This window comes from Chiloscyllium plagiosum, chromosome 15 (genome assembly GCF_004010195.1).
Source record: "Chiloscyllium plagiosum isolate BGI_BamShark_2017 chromosome 15, ASM401019v2, whole genome shotgun sequence".
In the NCBI taxonomy this organism is placed as follows: domain Eukaryota; kingdom Metazoa; phylum Chordata; class Chondrichthyes; order Orectolobiformes; family Hemiscylliidae; genus Chiloscyllium; species Chiloscyllium plagiosum.
The window spans coordinates 4,438,561-4,458,621 of NC_057724.1; the positions used below are offsets into that span (position 1 = coordinate 4,438,561).

Consider the following 20,061-nt stretch of genomic DNA (forward strand, 5'->3'; position numbering starts at 1 on the left):
TCCAGCATCTGCAGTCCTCACTTTCTCTCAGTACCAGGATGCATGGACTTAAATCCCAGCTTGCTCCAGAGCTGTGTTATAACACTTTGAACAGGCTGCTTTGAAGTATCTACATTGGTATGATTTACACTACTATTGAGACAATGAGAGCGAGCTGTCAAAATAGAGTATTTGCAAACCATGAGATTCCAATCAGATTAGTCTTGAATCATCCTGGATGGAAGTTGCTGAGTCAGAAGCTGACTTTAACACCCTGACATGTAAGGAGCTGGGGATGTACACAGAGACAATTACATTTGATGTTTGGATTGAGAGGAAGACAACCAAGATGTTAAATGCATACAAGAACTTTAAATGGATGAGAGCTAAGTTGGCCACAATAAACTCGTAATCAAAAAGTTGGGATATTTTGAAAGAATTTTTAGGTAGGTTACAAAACCAGTCACCACTGGTCAAGAATTCCATTTGTGCAGCGTGACAAACATGGTTAACGAATGAGTGAGGAGACAGGATCGAGGTGACAGATTACAAAAACCTACAAATGTGAGGAGAAGTCACAATCCAGCAGATTGAGAAAGCTTGATATGAAACAATTACTGATGGTCACTGTACAGCACTTGGGTTATGATGTTAGTAATAACATGTCACCGTACAGATCTTATTGCATGGATAAGACAGAATAAGAAGTCTCCAATATTGCAATTGCTCATCTTGAGCCAATTCAGTTCACTCCACATGCCAGCATTTGACCAAATGTGACAACAAGGAGCTCCACTTAATTTGAATTTAGGGCAAATTACAGCTTGGTACCGAACCAAGCACAAAAGAGGGCAATCCTAGTTAGTGGAGGATGTGGTTTCTGGAGTTCTACCCCACTGTTTCCAAGATCCAAGTCGCTTCAGCTCCTTCATCAATGGTTTTCCCTCTGACATAATGTTCAGTTCCATTTTCAAAGCTTCAGACAGTGAATTACTGTGACTGCATGCAATAAGTTCTGTACAGTGACATGTTATTACGATCATCATAACCCAAGTGCTGTACAGTGACCATCACTGGCATTCTGAGAATTGCCGTTGACTAGAAAAGTCACAGGACCAGAACTTCACCTCTAACTGTCCTCATTGCCCCCCCCCACCGAGACCCCAAATCACACCTGAGTGATGCCTGCCCTGCTCCTCAACACTCCCCATAGGGATACACTGCCAATAACCTCCTCCCTCCTACTGTAACCTACCATTGTTCTGATGCTGTTATGCCAACAACGCCCCCCCCCGCCCCGTTAAGCCTTGAGATTTTCCCCATCACTGTCCTTGCTCCCACCTCCATAAATGATTATTTTCTCTTTCCAGCTTTGACCACCCCAACATCTGTTGGGCTGAAGAGTCTGTTTCTGTGCTGTATGACTGTATAACTCTATATTTATGGTAGTCCTGCTGTCCGTTCAGGCCCACTCCCTCACCTTGCTCCTTTCTTGACGATGAATGGACAGACCCGCAGGACTGCAATTGCCCCAGACATCCATTAAACATCCACAAGCAGCCCCAAGACATGAGTGCCCATATGCCTAACTGCTGTCTTCACAGCTCCCCAGCTGATGTTTCATGATTCCCCTCCAATTGCTTGGGGGGCCTTCAGGACCAACTGCTGGTCACTCCCCAGACTAGAGTTGGATAGATGCACCAAACACCAGTCAACGAGATGGAGAACTGACAGCATCCAAACTCCTCGACTCATTTTCTACTGTGACTGTGACTGAAGGTGTAGGGGCCCCCTGACAGACAATGGAACTCCCCTCTCCTCTTTAGCTGGACTAAGGACCAGCCCCTATGGCCATTGTGATTAAATAATGTCCAGTTTTGGCACACAGGCAACTGGCACATGCTGTAGGTGTTAGATTGATATCTCAGTGTGCTGTACATCAAGACATCGCCATTCCCCAGACAAATCCCTATTAACAAACAGTTTGACTGCATGACTGTGCAAAAGAGCACTTTGACACCGCAGTACTGAAGTTCTGGCCGATGTACCAAACATGTTAACAGGCACAACATGGCCAGGCAATGCAAGGCATAGATGCAGATAGACGCTAAGTGAAAGAGTACTAAGAGAGCAAGTGAGCAGTCCTGAGATACACCCTGGTCTAATCAGTGAGCAGTCTTTGTCCCTATATGTAAATTGTCCTCGAAGCAGCCTATGCAAGTTGGCCACTGCACCCTGCAATGCAAGTGTGCAGTTCCCAAATGGCCACCGCTGGTTTATAATGGTGATGAGCAACTGACAAATATCAAAAGACCAAACTTGGGATGAGGGCTGTGCATTACTGGTGCCTGTATGTTATGATCTGAAATATTGCGGGGTGCTGATAAACAGGGAGACTGATAGCGAACTGAATCTGGCACCTTTTCTCAATGTGTAACTTGTTTGGTGCATTTGATAAGACAGAAATCTGAATGTTTATGAACCAGAAGTTGCATTACTGAGATGTTTAACAAGCTTTAATCCTTGTCAACCAGTGGCTCACCTTTGCATAGTGAGAAATTTGTCTTGCCACTTCATTGAAGGTTTTGGTCCAGGAATTATGACAGGAATTATGACAGGAATTATGACAGAGCAATGAGTTTCGGGTGGCCGTGAAACCAAATCACTAAATGTAACCAGAATGTCCAACAGAGTGTTGGCCTTTTGCTAAAAGGAGCTACCATAACATAGGTTGGAATTATATTTCAATTATCTTTGGTTAGACTGCATATAGACTGGCACATTCAGATTGGACACTGTAGCCCAGGGAGGGCATGCCAGTCTAGGAAGATATGCCAAAAGTATAAAAGATTGAAATATGAGCTTAATTGTATAATGTTGGCTTTATTTCCCTGAGTTCAGAAACATGATAAATGATCTAGTCAAGGAGTTTCAAATAATTACATAATTCATGCATGGACAATGTGTTTTGTCTATTTTCTGGAATTCATAACAAGAAGACATAATACTGGTACTGAAGCTCATTCAATCCTGAGTGAAATGAGGAAGTGACCACTCACAAAATATATTGATCATGAGTTTGCTTTCCCGAGACTGTGGCTGTTAGTATTCAAGACTAAGATTAGGAGATTTTTTTAATATCAGTTACAGGCAGCAGGGGATATGGAGCAAAAACAATATTTAGTGATGATCACGGTGCAATAGACTGGAGCAATTGCTGTTTCAAAGACTGAGCATCATTACAGGTTAAAAGTATGAGAGCGATTATTGGTGATCAAACACCAACAGCAACATCCTTTGTTTGAAGAATGCAGTCTTGTCTGTGCATCTATATGCTCTGAAGTAATTCCATAGATTAACACACGATGCATTTTAATGATACACAACTTATTATAAACAGTTAAGCCTCCAAATAATTAACATAAACTCTGGAGCTCATTGGAGTTCAGATGTCACACATGTGAAAATGTAACAAATATAAATTATTAATTGATGAGGAAAAGTGATAATCATTTTCTTTTGCTCTAGATATTTAAATTAGCTTGCTCAGACCGGTTATGGCACACCTCTAGTAGCAGGTGGGATTTAAACCCAAGCCAAGTCACTCATTAGTAACTGAAATAATTCCACATAGGTAGGGATTTGTACTTCAAAAACTGTGGCATCTCCAAGAGCGACTCACTCCCTGTGCCTGCTCGTGAGAAAGCACACTGGAATCAAGCTCCAATCAGCCACCTAAATCTCAGTGAATCACAAGTACCAATCCCGAAGACCTGCACTGCCAGGAGCTGCAGACAACTCAGACGTCAGTAGCTTTCAGGGTCTTAGAGGTCAGCACTGCCACTAACCTTGTGCCATGGGCACAGCTTTCCAGGCAGCAATAGGCCCAAGGCTGGCAAACTGTCCAAAGGAAGATTCTAAGAAAAACATTGGTATCCCAACGAGTGCCAGCATGAGAGTGTAAGGAATAAGGAATGCACCTGGAAAACAGAGGAAAAAAATTTCAATGAGATTTAAAATTGAGTCATTCTTTTGTCTCCAATACGGAAAATTAACTAACTATCTTCAGCCCTTCCTCATAGATATATACAGCACGGAAACAGATCCTTTAGTCCAACTTGTCCATACCAACCAGATATCCTAAATTAATTTAGTCCCGTTTGCCAATATTTGGCCTATATTTGGGTGGCACGGTGGCACAGTGGTTAGCACTGCTGCCTCACAGCGCCAGAGACTCGGGTTCAATTCCCACCTTGGACGACTGTCTGTGTGGAGTTTGCACATTCTCCCTGTGTCTGCGTGGGTTTCCTCCGGGTGCTCTGGTTTCCTCCCACAGTCCAAAAGATGTGCAGGTCAGGTGAATTGGCCATGCTAAATTGCCCGTAGTGTTAGGTGTAGGGGAATGGGTCTGGGTGGGTGGCTCTTCGGAGGGTCAGTGTGGACTTGTTGGGCCGAAGGGCCTGTTTCCATACTGTAAGTTATCTAAAAAAACTCCTATTCATATACCTATACTGCCTTTTAAATGCTGTAATTGTAGCAGCCTCCATCACTTCCTCTGGCAGCTCATTCCATATATGTATCGCCCTCTGTGTGAAAAAGTTCACCCTTAGGTCTCTATTAAGTCTTTTCCCTCTCCCCATAAACCTATGCCTTCTAATTTCGGACTCCCCCATCCTGGGGTTAAAAAAAACTTGTCGAATGACCTCATCCACCTCATGATTTTATAAACCCCTCAGCCTCCAATGCTCCAGAAAAAATAGCCCCAGCCTATTCAGCATCTCCTTACAGCTCAACATCCTCATAAATCTTTTTTGAACCCTTCCAAGTTTCACAACATTCTTCCTATAGCAGGGAGACCAGAAGTGCACACTATATTCCAAAAGTGGCCTAACCAATGTCCTGTACAGCCACAACATGGTTTCCAAACTCCTCTACTCAATACAGTGACCAATAAAGGAAAGAATACAAACACCTTCTTCACTATCCCATATCCCTGTGACTTGACTTTCAAGGAACTTTCAAGGACTTTCAAGGAACTATGAATCTGTACTCCAGGGTCTCTTTGTTCAGCAACTTCCCAGGACCTTACCATTAAGTGTGTAAGTCCTGTCCTGATTTGTCATTCAAAATGCAGTACCTCACATTTACCTAAATTAAACTCCATTTGCCACTCCCTAACCCATTGGCCATCTGATCCAGATCCTTCATTGTCCAATACACCTCCAATTTTGGTGTCATCTGCAAGCATACTAAACATACCTCCTATGTTCACATTGGGGGTAGTGGACCCAGCACCAATCCTTGTGGCACACTGCTAGTCCAGTCTGAAAAACAATCCTCCTTCACCACCCTCTGTCTTCTACCTTTGATTCAGTTCTGTATCCAAATGGCTAGTTCTCCCTGTATTTCATGCAATCTAACCTTCCTAATCAGTCTCCCATGGGGAACCTTGTCGAATGCCTTACTGAAGTCCATATAGATCACATCCACAGCTCTGCCCTCATCAATCCTCTTCGCTACTTCTTCAAAAAACTCAGTCAAATCAGTGAGATACAATTTCCCATGCACAAAGCCATGTTGACTATCCCTAATCAGTCCTTGCCTTTCCAAATCTATGCAAACCTGTCACTCGGGATTCCCTCCAACAACCTCCCCACCACTGATGTCAGGCTCACCGGTCTATAGTTGGCTGGCTTTTCCTTACTAGATTTCTTAAATAGTAGCACCACATTAGCACCTCACCCGTGACTATCGATGATCCAAATATCTTAGCAAGGGGCCCAGCAATCACTTCCCTAGCTTCCCACAGAGGTTTAGGGTACACCTGATCAGGTCCTGGGGATTTAACCGTTTTTATGCGTTTTAAGATGTCCAGTACCTTCTCCTCTGAATTATGGGCATTTTTCAAGACGTGGCTATTTATTTCTCCACATTCTCTATCATCCATATCCTTCTTCACAGTAAACACTAATGCAAAATATAATTTAATACTTCCCCCATCTCCTGCGGTTCCACACATAGATGGCTTAGCTGATATTTAAGGCATCCTATTCTCTCCCTAATTAACCTTTTGTCCTTAACGTATATATAGAATATGTTTGGATTCTCCTTATTTCTTTTTGCCAAAGGTATCTCATATCCCATTTTTGCCCTCCTGAATTCCCTTTTAAGTATATTCCTACTGCCTTTATACTCTAAGGACTCACTCAATCCCTGCAATCTATACATGACATATGCTTCCTTTTGGTTCTTGACCAAAACCTCAATTTCGCCAGTCATCCAGCATTCCCTATACCTTGCAGCCTTTCCCTTCCACCTAACAGGAATATACTGTCGCTGGAGTCTTGTTATCTCACTTTTGAAGACTTCCCTATTTCCATCCATCCTTTTACATCTGTCCACAATCAACGTTTCAAAGTTCTTGTCCAATACTCTCAAAATTGACCTCTTTCAATAGCCCTGAAGACTGTAAGGTCTTATGATGTGATTCATCAATTGTGTTTGTGAACAGTTTAAAGTTCGGCTCTAATTCTGAAAGTTCAATAAATCAAGAAAGTTGCCATTTTCTAAAATTCATCCTCCAGCAGATCAACATATGACCCTTCTCTTTAAAAAAAAATCATGCAATGTGTGGTTGATGTGTACAATTCACATATGTTCGACAATAACATTTCAATGGTACCTAAAGTTAATAAATCATCAATTCGACAAACCTCTCACAATTTGTTCACGTCCATTTTAAATATGATCTATTTCTTGCATCCTGCTCTTATCAGAGCTATAAAACATGGATTCTTCCCAAAAATAGTATGTTAATATTTTAAGGCTGAGACTGAACTTGAGCATCATTTTTTATAGCAGCATTGTCTAACTCTGTATTTTACAATAAACTGGTTCAGTTTTCAGTTAATTTAGTTTGCTTTCAAAATCATTTTCTACTTTTGCTTTCTCTCTGCTGTATTTTGGGTTGGTCTGCAGTACCTCCTCCATTTTTGTAAGCCAGGTATGGGAACCTCCAGATATTGCCCAGACCAACAGCACAGCCGATCACTGAGAGCAAGTAGTCAGTCTTCGAGGACCAATTACCCCTTTTCACATTCTTATCACTTTCGCTCACATATTCACCAGTGGCAGCCTGAGGGAAGGAGAGAAAGTAGCAATGAAGAAGTTAGACTAGAGCTCAAGTAAAAAGTATGATTTTTACTAATTAAAGGAACACCCACTTCGGAGGTCAGCATCATAATAAGCACCTATCCCTGACTGTGAAAGGAGCAGTGAAGAATTATCTAACTATGTCAGTAGTGGAGACTTTCAAACATGCAAATACTGGTTGGAGACTTGAGTGGAAATTGCTATTATCCAACAGCTGTACCATACCAAGTTGCCTGTGCAACCGATCAGATTAGAGAATATTTACCGACAGCTAAGAAGGATGAAAAGCGATAATAATAAAGCCATTTTCAAAAAATAAAATTAGAGAGAAAGTAAACACTGAGACATAGAAAGAGGATTATGTAAAAGCCAACATAACATGAACAGAAGTTATTATTTAAGAAGTCTGCTTTTAAAAAATACAGCAATCATGATGTTTTACAAGATTTCACAAATTATAAAATTATATTCTCAAGGTCATTAACAGTTATTAGTAATCAAATCATTGTTCAAATCTCAATTAACCCTCTTTGAACAAGACTTATTTTTTTATAACAGTTCTGAGAGAACAGAAATGGGATTGTTTTTGGCAGATTGACTAATGGTTCAAGGAGAAAGTGAGGACTACAGACGCTGGACATAAGGGTCGAAAAGTGGGGCACTGAAAAAGCACAGCAGGTCAGACAGCATCCAAGGAGCAGGAGAGTCAATGTTTTGGGCATAAGTCCTTAATCAGGAATGTTGTTTACTGTCTATGATAGGGGGGGGTTGGGTGCTACAGTCCAGGCTCTGGTGGATCAGTTGTTGTCAGCCCAACTGCAACTTGAATATTTCTACTTTAATCTGTGTTTGTGCTCACTCCCGAAGTCACACTCACATTCAAATTGGTTTGGCAGCGATCCTGTCAAAGACCCTGTAAAGTCCAAGTCATCTGTTCCATTTAGCAGCACTCCCTTGACAATTTGAAACATCCTGAATCCCACAGAGAGTGGGAGAGACTCTGCAATTCACAATAACCAATACTCCCAAATCATCAGCACTTCTCAGGATTTTACATTACGTATCTGTCATGTTTTGTTAAAAATACTCACCAAATCCATTAAAGAATATGTTTGATGTTCATTCTGCGACAACCCAGAAATGGTGAAGCCACTCATGTCTATTTTGGAAATCTATGATTAACTCTTGCACTTCCTCAGGGGTTGAATATTAATACTTGTGACAAAGAGGCTTGAAACTTCAATTTGTTCCAGGAATCTCTTTAGAGATTATTCAGCTCCACACACCAGGTAATAATGACTATATAATCTGAAGGCAGTCCCTTATCTGTTTAGTGAGTGACTGGTGATATTCAAATTCCTAGATTAGATCTGCTCGTAATTATTCAAATTTCATACTGAATATTTCTTTTGCGTGACTACATTACCTTAAATACTATTAAATTTCAGTTTTACTACAATAACAGGTTTGACAGCATTTGTAATAAATACCAGCAAGAGGAATAATTACAAATGTTGCATTGCACAGCCTGGAAAAGTACGGAATGTTAAAAAAAATGCCATTGGAGCATGAGATTGTCAACCGTAGCTAAATATACTACAGTCTGGAGCAAGCCATTTGATTAAACATCCGGCAGAATATTGAGTTACAGTTAGAGGAACCGTTATTTAATATCCCTCTCACCTCTTTTTGGAGTTGTACAAGAGTCCTGGAGATTTACCATCAATTCCTGGCCACTACACGCCAACTCTGGACCCTGATAATCTTTTTACTTCATCTCCCAAAGGACTAATTCCATCAGTCCCACAGGCAGGTGAGCAGCAAAGTCAGGATACTCCACAAGTGAAGAGGAAAGCCAATTAAACCTGTTCCCTAGAGATTTGAGTGGGACCTTGAGCATGGATTCCTACTTACCACAATAGAATCATAGAATCCCCACAGTGTGGAAGCAGGTCAGTTGGCCTATTGAGTACACACCAACCCTCTGAAGAGCATCCCATCCAGTCCCAATCCTACCCTATCCCTGTAACCCTGCATTTCCCATGGCTAACCCACTTAGACTGCACATGCCTGGACACGTTGGGCAATTTAGCATGGAAAGTCCACCTAATCTGCGCACCTTTGAACTGTTGGAGGAAACACAGGGAGAATGTGCAAACTCCACACAGACAGTCTGTCCAAGGCTGGAATCAAACCTAGGTCCCTGGTGTTGTGAGGCAGCAGGGCTAGCCACTGAGCTACCATGCCACCCTATATGGTAGAACAGTCTCAAGCTGTTGGTCTGACATAGCAGCCTGGAAAAAGTGAGTGCACTGAGACCCTCTGCACCAGTGATGTGGAGCAGTGGGTGGAAGAACACCGCAAGCCAGGCAGCATCAGGAAGTGGAGAAGTCAATGTTTCGAGTGTAACCCTTCTTCAGGAGTGAGGGTGGGGGCAGCGGGAGCTGCAGATAAAGTGTTGGGGGGTGAAGAAAGGGTGATGTGTGGGGAGAGGGGCAGAGTGGTGAGTTAGTGATGGATGATTAAAAGTGGTGGGTATGACTTGGTTGGTCAATAAGAGGAATGAATCTGGTTGGTAGTGGAAGGGAAGAATCGGTTCAAGAGATGGAAGGGGTGGGTACCTGGAAAGGGGGTTAGGGGATGGGTGGGAAGGTTATTTGAAATTGGAGAACTAAACGTTGAGTCTTCCAGGCTGTAGGTTATCCAGGCCGACAACTTGTGATCTAAATCACTGTGGCACCGAGTAATGGAGATGTCAGTAAGGGAATGGGAAAGGGAATTGAAATGGGTGGTGACTGGGACATCAGGCAGGCCCTTATGGACGGGGCTGAGATGCTCAGCGAAATGTGCCCTCAGCTTACATTTGGTTTCACTGATGTAGAGAAGACCACATCAGGGGCACCGATGCAGTAAGCTAGGTTGGAAGAGAGGCAGGTGAACCTCTGTCTCACCTGGAAGGACTATTTGGGACCCTGGACAGAGGTGAGGGCGGTGGTGTGCCAGCTAATTTTGCACTTTTTACGGTTGCAGGGGAAAATACTGGGGAGTTTGGGGGGTTGGTGGGGAGGGTGGCATGAATCAAGGAGTGGCAAAGGGAATGGTCCTTGTGGAAAGCAGAGAGGGGTAGGAAGATGTTCTGGGTGGTGGGGTCTAGTTGGAGTTGGGGGAAGTGCTTAAGGATGATATGTTGGATGTGTAAACTTGTGGAGTAGAAAGTGAGGACAAGGAGGCCCCTGTCTTAACTATGCTTGGAGGGAGGGAAGGTTTACAGCAGTGGAGCAGGGAATAGAGGAGGTGTGGTGGAGGGCTGGGTGGATGACAGAGGGGGTAAAGCATATTGTTTAAATGGGTGGATGCTTGGGAGTGGAATGTCACCTCATCCGAGCAGATATGACAAAGACGGAGGAATTGGGAAAACGGGATTAAGTTTTTACAGGATACAGGTTGGGGGGTGGTGTAGTCCAAGTGGTCAGGAAGTCTGTGGATCTTTAGTAAATGTCAGTCCATAAACTGTCACAGGAAATGGAAATGGAGAGGTCAAGAAACGGGAGGGAGGTGTCTGAGATAGATTAAGTGAATTTAAGGGCAGGGTGGAAGTTGTTGGCAAAATCGATGAACTGCTCCAGTTCAGTCTGGGGTGCAGGATGTGGCACTGATGCAGTCATCAATGTAAGTTGGGGCACAGTGCCTGCGGAGGTACTGAAGAGGGACTGTTCGATGTAGCCCACAAAAAGGCAGGCATAGAGAGGGCCGATGCAAGTGCCCCTGGATTTGGAGGAAATGGGAAGAGTTAAAGGAAAAGTTATTGAGGGTGACGTCGAATTCGGCAAGACGGAAGGTATTAGCGGAAGGGAACCGGAATGGCCTGTTGGAGAGGATGAAACTGCGGGCTTGCAGGCCAACATTGTGGGGAATGGATATGGAAAAGGACTGCACATCCATTGTGAAGATGAAACACTGGGGGTCAGGGAACTGAAAATTACTGAAGAGATGCAGGGAGTGGTTTGTGTCCCGAATGTAGGTGGAAAATGCCTGGACTAACGGGGAGAGAATGGAGTCAAGGCAGGAAAAAATGAGTTTGATGGGGCAGGAGCAATTGGGGAAATGATGGATTGGCCAGGATAAGCACCTCCTCTATCCACCACTCCACTGTTCTGAACCCTCTCCCCTCCAAACATAATCGTAACAGGGTTCCCCTTGTCCTCACCTACCACCCTATGCATCCAACGTATCATCCTTAAACACTTCCACCAATTCCACCTTCCCACCCCTCCTCACCCCTCTATACCTTCCACAAGGACCATTCCCTTCGCCACTCCTTGATTCGTACCACCCTCCCCACCAACTCCCCCAAACCCCCCAGTACTTAGCCCTGCAATCGTAAAAGATGCAAAATCTGCCAGCACACCACCTCTCTCACCTCCATCCAGGGCCCCAAATTGTCCTTCCAGGTGAGACAGAGGTTCACCTGCCTCTCCTCAACCTAGTTTACTGCATCAGGTGTAAACCTGATGCCATTGGATCATGAGATTGTGGTCCCGATGTGGTCTTCTCTACATCGGGGAGACCAAATGTAAACTGAGGGCACGTTTCGCCGAGCATCTCAGCCGGGCCCATAAGGGCCAGCCTGACCTCCCAGTCACCACCCATTTCAATTCCCCTTCCCACTCCCTCTCCGACATAAGACCATAAGAAATAGGAGTGGAAGTGAGGCCATTCAGCCCATTGAGTCCACTCTGCCATTTAATCATGGCTGATGGGCATTTCAACGCCACTTACCCGCACTCTCCCCGTATCCCTTAATTCCTTGCGAGATTCAGAATTTATCAATCTCTGCCTTGAAGACATTTAATATTCCGGCCATTCATTGTGCTCCGTGGCAGTGAATTCCACAGGCTCACCACTCTCTGGCTGAAGGAATGTCTCCTCATTTCTGTTTTATATTGACGTCCTCTAATTCTAAGGCTGTGTTCATGAGTCCTGGTATCCCCGCCTGACGGAAATAATTTCCTAGCCATGCATTATCTTGTAAGTTTCTATTAGATCTCCCCTCAACCTTCTGAACTCTAACGAATACAATCCTAGGATCCTTAGTTGTTCAGCGTATGTTAGGCCTACCATTCCATGGATTATCCATGTGAATCTTCGCTCGACATGCTCCAGTGCTAGTATGTCCTTCCTGAGGTGTGCAGCCCAAAACTGGACACAGTATTCTAAATGAGGTATAAGTAGAGATTTATAAAGTCTCAGTAGCATATCGCTGCTTTTAAATTCCAACCCTTTTGAAATAAATGACAACATTACATTTGCTTTCTTAACTACAGACTCAACCTGCAAGTCAACTTTAGAAAATCCTATACTAGCACTTCCAGATCCCTTTGTACTTTCGCTTTATGAATTTTCTTACCATTTATAAAATAGTCCATGCCTGTGTTCTTTTTTCCAAGGTGCAAGACATATCCATCCTCGGCCTCCTCTATTGCCACAATGAACCAAACCATAAACTGGAGAAACAAATCCTCAACTTCTGCCTGGGCTGCCTACATCCCGGACAACTCAACATTGAGTTCTCCAATTTCAAATAACTTTCCCTCCCATCCCCCAACTCCTTTTCCAGGCCTGCCCCTTCTCTTCCATCCCTCCAACTGACTCTTCCCTCCAACTGCCAACCGGATTCATTCCTCCCATTGACCAACTAAGTCATACTCACCACTTGTGTTCACCTATCACTATGTCACCACCCCGCCCCTCTCTCCACACATGGTCCTTTCCCACCCCTGCCTTTATCTGCAGCTCCCCCTACCCCCACCCTCATTCTTGAAGAAGTTCTCCACCTCCTGATGCTGCCCGGCTTGCTGTGCTCTTCCAGCCTCCTGCTTGTCTACTTTGGTTTCCAGCATCTTCAGTATCCCTGTCGCTAACTAAGCCTGTAGATTGGTGCCAAAGGATAGATTGGCAAATGCGAATAGATTAGTAGCAGTGTGTAGATTGACAAAAGGAGGTAGGTTGGGAGCAATGGGTAGACTGGTAATTTGGAAATAGGGAGATTGTCAGCAGCAGGGAGATTGGAAAAGGCATGGAGGTTTGCAAAGGAGTGGAGATTGCCAGCTGCAATGAATAAAGGAGCATCAGAGTCATGATGTTGGCTGATGCGCATTCCTGGAGAGCTCAGTGTGATTAAAAATAATTATTCAGATTATACAATATGCTAATGAGACATAGTATTAAAGTCTGGTGCTGGAAAAGCACAACAGGTTAGGCAGCATCTGAGGAGCGGGGAGTCGACATTTCAGGCATAAGCTCTTCATCAGGAATGCAATATCACACAATATTAACCTCATGATAAGATAAAGCCACAGTAAAATTAATGTTGCCTCTACATCAGCAGACTTTAAGTATTCTTTCTTAGCACAATGGGATGAAGAATTAGACTCAGGGGTGCAATAATGCATTCAAATATGGTACCATCTACCATTGCCTGATGATTGGACTGGAATAGTTGATACCTTTTTCCAAGGGCAATCTTCCCTGGAGAGATGTGTGTCCACAGTGCTCTCTCATTATTACTAAGGGATACTCAAAAGGGTTCTCTTCAGAATTTTGACTTTGAACCTGGAGAGAAGATGGGAGCAATGTCATTCACAGTCAGAAGCAGCAGTACTCTCTATCATAAGTTATTTTACATTTTCATCTCAGCTTGTGTGAAAGTAGATGTGAAGTAAAACTGACCAGGGATCAGTCATAAACTGATTAGCAACCCATAAGAACTCACCACCCACTCAAGAAACATTGAGTACTAAACCCAAAGGAGTACATGTATGCGCATTCATAACCAGGCAGGCAAATTAATGTGATAATCTACCCTTTGTGCCAACATTCAGCCTCAAAGAAGCTGTGAGGAAAAGATTGTTACATTACATCTTAACTTCTGCGAACTTAAAATATGCCAAGTGTCCTTGCACATCCTATGAACATGTGATTCCCGGAGCTACATCATGGAGTTAAAAATCAACATAGGGGCAAAGATGATGGAGGACAGAATGATTGAATGAAAGTAAATAAAGAATGAAACATGAAATTCAGAGGTAAACTGTTTTAATACAGGAGATACGTTTTTGTGAAAGGTAATAGTCATGTTTGAAACAAAATCCCTGGTAATATCCAAGCCTTTGTTGTAACTGATACAAAAGTGTCAAAGATCAATGTCAAGCATTGTTCAAAATCACACAGAAGGTGTCATTCATTAAAGCACTCTGTTCACAAACATGGAATCCAATTCTGACATTGACTTCTTAAATGAAGAAAATGAGCTAAATGAGTCAACACTTGATGTAGTACATCCATATTTTACTCATGAGTGGCTTCGTCTACTGATCTGCCATGGTAACGTGGGCTCTTCCTCAAGTAGGCTAGTTTAGATTAGATTACTTACAGTGTGGAAACAGGCCCTTCGGCCCAACAAGTCCACACCGACCCGCCGAAGCGCAACCCACCCATACCCCTACCTTTACCCCTTTAACCTAACACTACGGGCAATTTAGCATGGCCAATTCACCTGACCCGCACATCTTTGGACTGTGGGAGGAAACCGGAGCACCCGGAGGAAACCCACGCAGACACGGGGAGAATGTGCAAACTCCACACAGTCAGTCGCCTGAGTCGGGAATTGAACCCGGGTCTACAGGCGCTGTGAGGCAGCAGTGCTAACCACTGGGCCACCGTGCCGCCCATAGTTAGACCTGATGCAGCAATACGTACCTTAAAATGAGAGATGAGCAATGAGGCATTGAAACATTTAATAGAGCTTTATTAAAGCTCCTGATATAGATAGATAGATAGATAGACAGACGGACAGGTAGACAGACAGATAGACATACAGACAGATCAGATAGACAGACAGATAAATAGATCAGATAGACAGACAATAAGATAGATAATTATACTCTTGAGGTAATGTTAACCTATTCCCTTACAAACCGTCGCACATTTTGATCAGGGTGCCATACCTCAAGTGGCCCCAGTTAAGATGGAGTCTGACACCTTTACAGCCTTAGTTCGCATGTTATGATGCAGTGAGGATATCATGAACATGATTCTTAAAGCTATACTGCATATCGTTGTGAGATTTTAAAGTCGATTTAGGTTCTATTGTCATGTGTGTACAAATACAGGAGTACAATGAAAAGTGTACAATGGCACTATTCCCAGTGCCATCTTAGGTACAAAATTACCCAAGTACAAAATCTCAGGTACAAAAATAGAAAAACAAAGAAATATGATAAAAAAAACGTCACCACTGCAGTTCTCTTTAGTATGAAATAGAAAAATAAAGAAATTAAAAAATTAGAAGCTAAACAGCTTGTTCTTTCTTAAGTCTACAGTTGCTACACATTGGACTTTCCCTCTGAGGGGTCACTTTCCCCTGCACTGGATGAACTTTCACCCTTTCTGGGCAAAATCCAACCCGGGCTCGCCAGCTGCTCCACTGCCGACCACCACTTCACCACGAACTGCCATCTCAACTTATGCTAGGCTGAAGCTACTGTCACTTAGAAGATAGAAACAGGAGGAGGCCCACTATTGATGCTAGGCTTACTGGTTTATAATTCCCTGGCTTCTCTCTACCAACCCCCCCTCCCTTTTTGACTATTGGAGTGACATTAGCTACCCTCTAATCTGAAGGGACTGTTCCAGAGTCTGTAGGATCCAGAAAGATGACCACCAGTGCATCCACTATTTCTAGAGCCACTTCCTTAAGTACTCTGGGATGTAGATTTTCAAGCCTTGGGGAATTATTCACCCTCAATCCCATCAATTTTCCCAGCATCATTTGTACTAATATTAAGTCTCCCTCAGTTCTTCCCTCTCACTAAATCGTGCATTCTCCAACATTTCTGGTATCTGATTTATGTCGTCTTTTCTGAAGTCAGAACCAAATTATGTATTCAGTTGCTCAGCCATTTCTTCATCCTCGATTATACATTCCCCTGTTTCTGTCTGTAGGGGACCTACATTTCTCTTCACCAATCTCTTTCTCTTCACATATCTACAAAAACACTTCGTGTCAGTCTTTATGTTCCCTGCAAGTTTACTTTTGTATTGTATTTTCCCCTTCTTAATCAATTCCTTGGTCCTTCTTTATTGAAGTTTAAACTGCTCCCAATCCAGAGACCTATTATTTTTCTTGGCCAAATTGTATGCTTCTTCCTTGGATTGGATACTATCTTTAGTTTCCTTTGTAAGCCATTGATTGGCCCTCTTACCCATTTTGCTTTTGTGCCAGCCAGGAATAAACAGTTGTTTCAGTACCCTCATGCATTCCTTGAATGTTTCCCATTGCCTATCCACTGTCACCCCTTTAAGTAACTCTCCCAATCAATCAAGGCCAACTCACACCTCATATCTTCATAGTTTCCTTTATTAAAATTCAGCCATCAAGTCTCCAAATCAACTACCTCGCTATCCACCTTCATAAAAAAATTCTATAATGTTATGGTCACTCATCCAAGGGGTCTCACACAGTGAGATTGGCAATGATTCCCTTCTCATTACACAGGACGCAGTCCAATATGGCCTGCTCTGCAGTTGGTTCCTCCACATATTGGTCAAGAGAACCATCCTGTATACACTCCAGGAATTACTCCTCTCTGGCATTGGGGCTAATTTGATTTGCCCAATCTATGTGCAGATTAAAATCACTCATTCCCTTATCACATGTACCTCTAATTTCCTGTTTAATGCCATTCCCAACATCACCACTGCACTTTGGTGCTCTATTTAATGACACCCATTCATATTTTTTGCCCATCTCTATTTCTCAAGTCTAACCATACAGACTCCACATTGTCAGAGCTGATGGCCTTTCTCAAAATTGTGTTAATTTACGCTTCAACCAGCAATGCCAATCTACCACGTTTTCCTTTTTGTCTGTCTGTCCCAAATACCCTGGGACATTCAGTTCCCATCCCTGGTCACCCTGCAGCCATGTTGCCACAATCCCAACAACGGACATAATGGTCGAACACAAGGCCAATGGTGAGCTCCAGACCAGCTTATACATGAAGGGCAAACAAACAGATCAAGTACTCAACTACAACAGCAACCACCCCAACATCCGCAAACAGAGCTGCATCAGAACATTGTTCGAGCGAGCCGTAACACACCGCAGTACCCCAGAGCTGTGCAAAGCCGAAGAAGAACACTTATATGGTGCATTCAAAAACAATGGCTACCCAGAAAACATAGTCCATCTGCACAACAGACCACAACAGGAAGACACAACATGTCCAGAAACACTGGTCACCCTGTCATACATCAAGGACATATCGGAAATGACCACCAGACTGCTCCCACCCCTCGGTATCATTGTAGCCCACAAACCAACAACTATACTAAGACAACTATTGACAAGTATAAAGGATCCCATACCCACAGTTAACAGAACCAATGTTATATATAAAGTACCATGTAAAGACTGCCACAAACATTGGGCAAACCTGAAGAAAACTAGCCATCAGGATACACAAACACCAACTAGCCACCAAGAGACATGATCAACTATCACTTGTGCCCATACACACAGGCAAAGGAGGACACTAATTCAACTGGGACAACCAGGACAAGCCAAACAAAGACATGCATGCGAATCCCCGGAGTCTGGCACTCAACCTGAAACTCCATTAACAACATTAACAATTAACAACCCCCATACACCAACCACTAAGAAACACAACCAGAAATGGTACCACCCACCTCAACAAACCAAGACACATAAATAGAAAGCGGGACAAAACACCAGCACTTCACTAGAGGCTCACTGATGATGTTACCTAGCATGGTGATGAAATATCTGCAAACAAACTAACAACTCAGCAAGCAAGTCAATGATCTCATCCACAACCTGAGCTCCGAATCTTCCCATGAACTCTGTATTCCCAATTATATTATACCCATTTACATCTGTCTGCGCCATTAGTCCATCCACTAGTTCGGGGAGTCCAGAACATAGGTTTAGGGTGAGAGGAGAAAGATATAAAAAAGACCTAAGGGGGAATTTTTCACACAGAGGAAGTGGGGAGGCTGGTACAATTGCAACATTTAAGATGCATTTGGATGGGTATATGAATTGGGAGAGTTTGGGCCGGGTGCTGGCAGGTGGGACTAGATTGGGTTGGGATATCTGGTCGGCATGGATGGGTTGGACTGAAGGGTCTGTTTCCATGCTGTACATCTCTATGACTCTATGACTCTAATATTGCTTGTCTAACTTCCAATACTTTTCTCAATAGTCCCATTTAAATTTTGTCCTTGGTTTCGCTGCCTATCACTTTTCTTCTTCCCTTTTCTACCATTTGTTTTTGTCCTTCCTCCTTACACAGGTTCCTATCCCCTTGGCATATTAGTTTAAACCCTCCCCAACTGTTCTAGCAAACGTTCCCCCAGGACATTGGTCTCAGTCCTGTCCAGGTGTAACCCATCCCATTGGTACAGGTCTCACCTCCGGGAACTAGTCCCAATGCCCCAGGAATCTGAAAGCCTCCCCCTGACACCATCTTTCCCCAGTCATGTATTGATCCAATATATTCTGTCATTTCTGTTCTGAATGGCACGTGGCACCGGTGGTCATCCTGAGATCACTACCTCTGAGGTCCGATTTGATAACTTTCTTCCTAGTTCCCTGTATTCTGCCTGTAGGACCTCATCCCTTTTTTATTACCTATGTCATTTGTACCAATGTGTAACATGCCACCAGTTGTTCACTCTTTGCCTCCAGAATCTCCTGTATCTGTTCTGAGGCATCCTTGACACTAGCACCAAGGAGGCAACATACCATCCTGGAGTCTTGTTTGCGGTCACAGAAATGCCTGTCAAAACACCACAGAAATTCAATTTAGAACTGAGTCCCCCATAACTATTGCCTTGGCACACCTTTTACCCCTCTCCTCTGTTCCTGCAGAACCAACTGTGCTGCAGCTTTCCCATATTATCTCATTCCCCTTAACAGTATCCAAAACGGTCCATCTGTTTTGCAGGGGGATGGCCCCAGGAGATTCCTGCACTATCTTTCTTGCTCCATGTCTCCCATTCCCTTCCTGCGTGCAGAGTCTGAGCCTGCATTGTGACCACCCCTCTATAGGTGCTATCCATGATACTATTTGCCTTGTGGATGCTCCACAGTATCCCCCAGCCGCCGCTCCAGCTCTAAAACTCAAGCCTCCAGGAGGTGTAACTGGAGATGGTTCCTATGCATATGCTGACCCGGGGGACTGGAACTGTCCCCAGCCTGCCACATGGAGCAAACCAAGACTTTGAACTCTCCTGCCACGGTTAACCTCTTTAAATTAAACCTTGGAGATTACTTTATATTAGACGACATCCAGTTACCCGCAGGCCTTCTTTTCTGGTCTTACAGATTTGAAGCCTAAATAAGTACTATAAGTTACCCACCAACCAGCTCTCTCTCCTTTATAGTCACCTGCAGCATGACAAAACCACACACCGTGGCTTTTTTTTGGTTACAGTGAAAGGGAAAAAAAACACTGACAGATTATTAGGGGTATAGTGTCCCTTCTCAATGTTCCTTCCACAAATCACTGTTTGGTAGAGGTGACTGCATCCACACAATTTTTTTTTCAAAAATATGTTTTATTCATAAAATAATTTGATGGTCTGTACAGTTGGTCATGCCATACATACGTAAACATTTGCATACAGAGATCAGAATTTATAATTTGTATATACAGGTCTGTACGTTTATCAGTCATATGTCTATATATTTAGCTGAGGCGTCAGCAGAGCCCAAATGACTGCGTGGGCCCCCTGTTCTTCTTAGGCAGGCAGATGTTACACGGTGGCCTTTCCCCACCACGCCTTGGCGGCAGCTACCCCGAGCTTCAGCGCGTCCCTCAACACGTAGTCCTGGACCTTGGA

At 43.6% G+C, this 20,061-nt stretch overlaps 1 protein-coding gene across 1 annotated transcript in view; it reads right to left on the bottom strand.

Annotated features, from left to right (window-relative positions):
- Window positions 1–8,409, bottom strand: part of LOC122557533 (sodium- and chloride-dependent neutral and basic amino acid transporter B(0+)-like) — a 43,669-nt gene extending 35,260 nt beyond the window's left edge. The window contains exons 1-3 of the mRNA XM_043705280.1: window positions 8,223–8,409; window positions 6,961–7,114; window positions 3,828–3,959 (exon numbers count right to left, since the gene is read on the bottom strand). Of these exons, the coding sequence (XP_043561215.1) occupies window positions 3,828–3,959; window positions 6,961–7,114; window positions 8,223–8,288 (352 nt within the window). The 5' untranslated portion in view covers window positions 8,289–8,409. The remainder of the gene's footprint in view (window positions 1–3,827; window positions 3,960–6,960; window positions 7,115–8,222) is intronic.
- Window positions 8,410–20,061: the final 11,652 nt, after the last annotated feature.